The 8,033-nt window shown below is 43.1% G+C and overlaps 1 protein-coding gene across 2 annotated transcripts in view; it reads right to left on the reverse strand.

Annotated features, from left to right (window-relative positions):
* The window catches only part of lnx1 (ligand of numb-protein X 1), a 29,108-nt gene extending 23,546 nt beyond the window's left edge, over positions 1-5,562 (reverse strand). For both annotated transcript variants that reach the window (XM_037113684.1, XM_037113683.1), the window contains exon 1: positions 5,072-5,562. In XM_037113684.1, the coding sequence (XP_036969579.1) occupies positions 5,072-5,526 (455 nt within the window). In that variant the 5' untranslated portion in view covers positions 5,527-5,562. The remainder of the gene's footprint in view (positions 1-5,071) is intronic.
* Positions 5,563-8,033: the final 2,471 nt, after the last annotated feature.

Consider the following 8,033-nt stretch of genomic DNA (forward strand, 5'->3'; position numbering starts at 1 on the left):
CCAATCAATTCTCTCGGCGCTGATGGGAGCTTGTTATTGTGAGTGACATGAAAGAGAAAAAATAAGAAGATGTGGAATCGATCCATCCGGAGTGCACGATTCATTCATTCACTCTTTCATTCATACAATTGTTCAACTTCTGAATATACAAATAAATAAATAAATAAAAAAATACACTAACAAAGGTTAACCCTGTCTGTCATCACCACCTGTTCTGATGGGTCGCACAGGGACCTTGGGAGGCACTTACAGCCTGGAAGTGACTGGAGGGAGGGAGGGAGGGAGGGGGGAGAGGTGTTTGTTGACGGACTGTGCTGCTGGAGGTGAGATGCATTTAAAGGCTGTTGGAGGTGTGTTTTTTTCTCTCCACTAGCATCCTTTTCCTTTTTCTTTCATCCCCTCCTCTGCTCTCACTCTGTCTTCTTCTCACAGCGAGAGGGAGAGAAGCTACTTTGAATGTGAAATACGGCAGCGTTTATAATCTATTTTCATCCCATCCTGCTAAATCGCACCCTCAATCCCTTCCCCGTGTGTTATTTATTCAGCTCTTTTTTTTATTCTAAGTGGAGTCGAGTTTATTTATGAAGCTCAAATTTTACGTGACCTTTCCTGTCATCATTTCCTTTACCCTCCTGCATCATTTTGCTTGTTTTCCCTCTTTCTACCTTTTTTTCCCCGAACTTATCCGATTCTCATAGCGCTGAGCCGTCTGCTACCCTCTAGGAAGACACTTAACTGGTGTAAATACCCTGTCTGAATGAATATTTCATGGATGGAGGTATAATGTGGTTACAGGCTGAGTTTGTGTGTATGTGTGCACACATCTGTTTGTTTGTGTGTGTGTGTGTGTGCGTATTAAAGCAGGCACGCGTGCATACGGAGTATAAGTTTTCCTGTGGTATTTGAACAGTGCGCACAGCAACAAGACCACAGGGCACGCAGGAAATGGAAATGTAATTGGATTGTGACAGGATGCAGTTTGTGAACAGAAACCAGTCTGCCCCACAGGAGTCGTTTCATACACTCGCACATTAACTCGCACTCACAACACCATCATAACATGCGCATATACACATTATCCCCCCCTCCCCCCATTATTCATTTTCATTTTTCTTACAACAGACGATTTTTCATACTGATTTGAAGTTAAAGTGGGTGTGTTCAAAGATACAGTACATTTTGGGTTTGGAATTACAATTGTAAACCAAGGAACCTCTCTTTAGGTACATGTTATATTGAGTATTGACTATTGATGCTTCGCAAATCACCAGATGGCACGAGAAATGATATAGTGGCTATCCAGGGTCCGTGAGTGTATGCTGCACCTTTCTGTTCTCTTTTCTCAGAGCTTGTAGGAAATAAATGATGTGAGAGCACAACCTGTCACACCTCAAACAGGCGGTCTCACCTCTGTTTTCTATGTTAGCTAAAACATCACGAAGTTGAGGGATAAGTTGTGCTGTTCTTAGCTACTTTATCAATTCTGTTGCTACTTACAATTAAAGGTGGAGCCCGATATGCAAGAATTTTAGTGAAAACATTCAGAATTAACCAAAATGATCAACAGAATGTGAAAATATAACAGGTTTGACATCTATGTACTGGGATATTTCTCAAGTTAGCATGCTAACCTAGCTAGCCCCATGCCTGAAAAACCCTTTATATCCCAGTGGGCCAAAGCTCCTGTGCTAGCATGCAGCAAATTAGCAAATGCAAACACCAACACTTCTTGGCAAGCTGCAAGGCTAAGTGAGCTAGCAAGCTAACAGTAGCTGTACAGTCATGGAGCAGAATACAGTTAGCGACAGCATTTAAAAGTAACTCTTGCTGACAGGAACCATAACTTTTGTTGTAGTTTGTGTTTGAAACAAACTTCTTGGTGCCACAAATTTAGTTTGGATTGAGAGTTAGTCCCACTGCACACAGAGCAGCTAAGCCCATACTTTTGTAAAGTCTTAGCTAACGTTAAGCTAACTTAGTTTGTTACTGCTATCCAAGGCCACTTCTGGAAGGTGTTCTCTCATCTCCTTGGTAGTATGAGGGAGGGGTACGATCACGTTATCCCATTTAAGGTGTGATTTCTTTCCAAAAACTCCAAGAAGAGGTTAAACAAACACCCAGGAGAGAGGGAAAATGTGGATTGCAAAACAGGTTAGCTTACTCACGGCTAATTTTGCATCTTGTGGCCTTGTGTTTTTCTCTTACATGGTTTTTCTTTGTCTTTATCTCTCAAGGTCACTTGCAAAAGTAGCAAAATAAGACAATACTGACTGCCAGACAATGCGCTTTCTTTTTTCTTTTCCAAATGTTCACACAAGCTTTGAAGAATTCCTCTGTGCGCTTTGTGCGCCAAAGCCAAAACATTTTACCCCCTAAAAAAGAAAAAGGAGAAAAAAGAAAAGAAACAACTCGCTCAAGGCAGATCATCAGTAAAACATACACATGGAACTCTGTGTAAATTATCTCGACTAATACAGAATACATGAGCGTGCGAGACATTCAGAGCAGAGCAGACCTGCTTTAAGCATTACCTGCGGTACAAGTACAAGCAGCTACATGTACTGTAACTGGCAAAAAAACAAGAAAATACCTGAGTGGATGGGCTGGCCCTTCATTCCTGAATGCCCTCACAGGATAAAGCACAAAAGCAGCAAGAGATTATACCACAGATCGAATGATTAAGATTTCCCTCTGGATTGAAGTGGTTGTGTCCAGAATGATAATTTCTCCAACCAAAGGCCAATAAAGGTCATGAATGATTAGATGAGTATGAAATCAGCTCCGACCAGATGGCATGGCCGTCTCAGTCATTACCACTCCTGACCCACTGCCAGGTTCTGGGGCAGAACGGCCACAGACGGTGCGCTCTGCCATCACGGGCGCAAACACAAAAAACCACAAACATATATGGTCAGGGAAGAGTGATGTTACATCACACACAGGTCCTGAAACATATATCAGTGTCTCGATACAGAGGAGATGCTTTGTTCTTGTTTATCTTATTGTCTTTATTCCCATGATACCTGTTTCGGGCTTCCATTATGTTTAGGTTGGAAAAATCTATCTCAACCTAGTTGTGTCTGGGCTAAACAACACCAAATAAAACACAGTTTCTGCCACAGAAGGCAATTTAGAATTGCATGCATCTGAAAAGATGTGTTTATGAGCTGTCATTTTCAGTCTATTGACTGTGACATAAAGTACCAACAAGGAAATATAATGCAGCTACATCCACATAAGACATAAAGGGTGTCTGAGTGGTTTGATATGCTGTGGCCTTTGCAGTCAACCGACAGGTCTAATTCTTCCGAAAGATACTAAACGATACAATTAATTCTGTGTGTCGTTCCTCCTCATTGTGTCTGTCCAACCCAACTAAGTACCGGTGGACAAATAAAACCATTTTCTGATCTGACACCACTCTGGTTGCAATTTCATTAAGTTGAGGTGCAGAAATGATTTGGTTAGGCTGAAGGAAAGATCATGAATCAGAGTAAAATTACTACTCTGTTATGGACTTTGGGGGTCATGGTTGAAATAATAACCACTTGGTTGCTTTTAGGGGACGTTTGTAGCCATGGTTATAAGAAACCCATGCTGAATTTTAATGAGAAATGGGAAATACGTTCCGTGTCAAAGTCTGACATTTGGTTGAACCCAATCTTGCGTAGCCGGACTTATTTTCACAGCGCTGTGCCAGGACTGGAAAATGGTCTGGTGAAACCTATTAGCACTCTGCTCTAGAGGTGGGAAATCACTCTGAGTAGTTTCATATTTTTCTAGTGTTTCCCACACATAGACTTTGCTTGGGCAGGCGGCATGGGTATATTAATGGGCCGCTGAAGTACATCTGAGAGAACAACACTGTCCATGATCAGCTCACCATCTATTATGACGGATGTGAGGCGTGTTTTTCTTTTTTTTGGGGGGGGGGGGGTGACTTAATATAACTTGAGAAGAACGCAGATAACGTAGAAAGAGAGATGGTCAAAGTTGGTTAAAGTGGTTCTACAGAAAGATAGTTCATTTTTGAGTCTCATTCTCATCTTATTAAAACAACCAAGGTTTGTCCTTTGGTTTCTAGACATTTGGACATTTAATAACTCAAGAAACACTTGGCCAACAAAAACAACAAGCTTTCTTCAACAACAACAAAAAAACTGTTCAGCAGAAGACATGTTTACTCCACTGGACAAATAATAACTACAATCACTGGACCACTGTGGAGAAAACCGAATAGAGATGTTGAAAGTGGGTCTTTCAATGATTCTTTTCATCCTCGCACACTATGTGTGGAGCCGTCCCTCTGGACGTGGCCTCTCACCTCCACAGATAACACCTTGTAACTATGGGAGGGCAGCTGAATCCTTCTGGGAGTCGGCCTCGGCGCTCCACACCTCATTATGTGATTCAAACTACATGACGGAAAAGACAGAGAGACCATGGAGCAGTGTGGAGGAAAAGATGGAGGAAAGGATGGAGCAGAGAAGACAGTTTTTAAAGGAGAAGAAAGAGAGGGAATGGGTGTATGTGTAGACGGAGGGAAAGGGAGCAGAGGAAATAAGAACTTTTTAAGACTTTATACAGTTTTATACAACTTGAAGTGCAAATGAATGGGACACACTCTGCTGCTCGTGTGTGATGTGTGGCGAGATGCACTAATTATCCCAGAGGCCTTTGGGCTAGGGGAGTGTTAATGAGTATTAATGAAAACACACCCGGACTGAGAGAAACCAAAGTACTGTCTTTTAATGATATAAACAGAGGAGCCGGGCCGAGTTTAGATGAAAGCCTGGTTGGAGGAGGATCTCTTCCCTTTGGAGACGGAGCTGTGGGGTTAATGACGATGGGCAGGCGAGGGCGGGAAACTCAGAGTGCCTGTTTACTGCAGGTCATTGAAGATTTTACCACACAGCGAGGGTAAACAGGAGGGAAAGGAAGCTTCTCAAGTGCTCGCTGATGTGTTTAATAATAGCACTGATTGTATCTTGTTTACTTTAATATGAAACACACAGTAATAGGCCTGTAGATGCTTCGAGACTCAAACTAAACGGTGCGTCCTCCATCCTACCTGCTGCTGATGTGGTCCTCCAGTTCACCGCGGGGCAGCGTTTCAGTGCAATGGTCAGTGAAGGGGCAGGCCACAGTCAGCTTGTCCAGCAGCTTGTGCACCAGCAGGCTGGGCTTCCTGCAGCTCTGCAGCATTAGCGGCGCGCGGCACACGGGGCAGAAGTCGCTCTCCAGCAGGAAGCTGGTGAGACACTCCTGGCAGTAGGTGTGTCCGCAGGGCGTGTCCAGCGGCCTGATGAGCGGCTGCAGGCAGATGTGGCAGACCAGGTCGTCGTCCACCTCGTCTTCGTAAAGGTACTCGTGGTTCTCCTCCAGCTGGTGACTGTGGCCACATGAGGCGCACAGGTCAGGAGGCGGAGACGGCAGTCCATAGTCTGAGGGGGAGAGAGGCGGAGCCGATGCTTCGGCCATCATGGCGGGAAGTTCAGAGTGCACGCTCTCCTCCTGGAAACTCATTGGAAGAGGCAGGCTTCAGGATGTGTGTTTAATCCGTGAGGTCATTAGCAGCAGAGACCTGTGGGGAACAGTGTGAGTATAGTGAGTATAGTGTGAGAAAGGCAGCAGATTAATTATTAAGGATTATTAAGGTCCTTTAATCGAATAGAAGTACCAACACAACAGTGTTCATTACAGGTAAAATGTACTTAAAGGTAAATGTTAATGTAATATGTTGTAGAAATTAAATATAACTTTGGTGGAACCAGTGACTACTACTAGATCTCTGAAATGTGACAGGGGTCGCAAAACGACACAGTGTTTTATTGTTTAATATTAATAAGCCAAAAAAGACTGGGAGCAACACTGACAATCTGCAAAGCTTGTAGAAAGGTACAAAATAAAAGTATCTATTTGTGCATTTTGTAAGATCTGGACATACTCTTATTTTCAAACATTTAAAAAATGAACTGACCCTATCAACCCTATCGACTGTGACGAAGGAACAGATCTGGTGTTGTCTGTAAGATGCCAATGTTCTGTATTGCAGGGATATCGACTGCTACGCAGCCAAGGAAGGGTCGTCTGTTCTCGTACTGAGTCGGTCTGGCCTGGGGGCGATAGTGAGTCACTGTCGCTTCTCAAGCTGTCCCTTCATGTAATAATACCTCCTGGGCTGAGGGACGATAGTGAGTCACTGTAGCAGCTAGTGTGCCTCAGGAGAAGAGGAAGAGGTCGTGCCGGCCAGAGGAACGACTGTAGAGAGGTTAACATTCTCAATGAGTTACTCGGTAAACACATAATGTAGATGCAGAAGCCTCAGAGAGCTTTTTCAATCATCATTTCAAACAACAGCCCCTGAAAAGAAACCACGTGCACGGTATAGAAAACAAGCAACATTAAAAAAAGGCTCGAGGGGAGAACATTTTGATGAGGCCTTCTAAAACTGGAGGCAGCTGTGGACGAGTAAAGAGCTGAACTCATAATGTTTCTTTAGATCAGTAATTAAGATCTAATGTTAGTGTAACTAATGACAACACAGACTGTAACAGTCAGCGTGATGTGACTGTTTTCTAGGTACTGTGGTATTGCTTAAGCTGAAATATAAAGATGAGGTTAATATCATATCTTACATGTACACAAGAGTTCCCACGGAGCCTGATCACGTCACTGTTCACACTGTGAAATAAACATGTTCTAGTAAAAAAACAATGTGTCTGAAGTAAACTAACTGCCTTGACACATCTTTGTCTTCACAGGAGCGTCATTCCACTCCAGCCACCCCCAGTGATGAATTACCACTCTGCCCTTTCTTTTCATCTGCAGCTGGTCTCATCATCAAACCCCCCAGAGGACGTCTGTCTCTGTACATTACATCTCTGACATCTCCGACCGTCATCCCATGACTGGTATTCTCTATACTATGAACTTCTGCACATCCCATGATGAAGAGGTTTGCACAAAACTGTGCAGCTTTACCGGTTTAAAACACATTTTTCTTTACTCGTAATTTTTGTGTTCTATATTTATACTCTTGACTGTTGCAGTCATTAGCCTTGTATTAACGGTGTGCATTTTAATTACGGCTTTAACTAGTATAAGTAATTGGTTGTTGGGATGTTAATAAACATCTATGTCATGAAATCCTCAGTGTAGCCATTTCAGCTAGTTATGCAATTACTTCATACTTATTTTACAGCAAGTGTCAGTTCATGTTTATTACTATGTAAAATTAATAAATACCTTAGTTACAAGTTAATAATAACAAGGTAGTTAAGTTAAATGTAAAATATCGGTTAGTTGATGTTGATATTGCATTAAATGTTAATTAAATTTACCATAATAGTAAAGTGTTACTAACTGTTCTTGAGTAGGCTACAGCACTTCTGTCAGTGTACTCAGGTACTTTCCACAACTGGAGGCAGACAGCAGTCAGATTTATCATGTCAAGTAAACAGTGTGTGAAAATATTCATAAGCTGTGTCGCCGGAGCAGAAGATGATTTCTTTCGCTTTCACACACACATGAACAACAGCAGCACCCTCGGTGTGCGACAGTCCCCCCCAACTGTCCTCTCCTCAGTTTGTTTGATTTTCTGCGCTGGCACAGAGAAGGATATTGAATAGTGAGACTTCTTCTCTGGGTGCAGGAACATCAATACCACTCATCTCAGCAGCAAGCGCAGACACGGATAGACACCGATAACGCTGCAACCCTCCCTCATGCTGCACTGCATGACAAACACACATCATTGTTAATTCACTTTTTCTCACTGCCGGACGGGTTTATATTGTGCTCAATGCTGCGAGCGTGCCAGCAAACACGTCATATCCAAAACAGGCCGGCTCCTCGAGCACATGGACGCTGACAGATGGGCTCAGTCAGAAACACGTCACCTTGGCAACAGCCATCGTGTTGGCCCACCAATAGCTTTATTTCTGGACCCACCGTTGGGTCTTGGCTGCTTAATGAGACGCTAGATGTTGTTAAAAAAAAACATACCGACAACAACTTGCGTTTGGGGTCGA

This window comes from Acanthopagrus latus, chromosome 11 (assembly GCF_904848185.1).
Source record: "Acanthopagrus latus isolate v.2019 chromosome 11, fAcaLat1.1, whole genome shotgun sequence".
Taxonomy (NCBI): Eukaryota; Metazoa; Chordata; class Actinopteri; order Spariformes; family Sparidae; genus Acanthopagrus; species Acanthopagrus latus.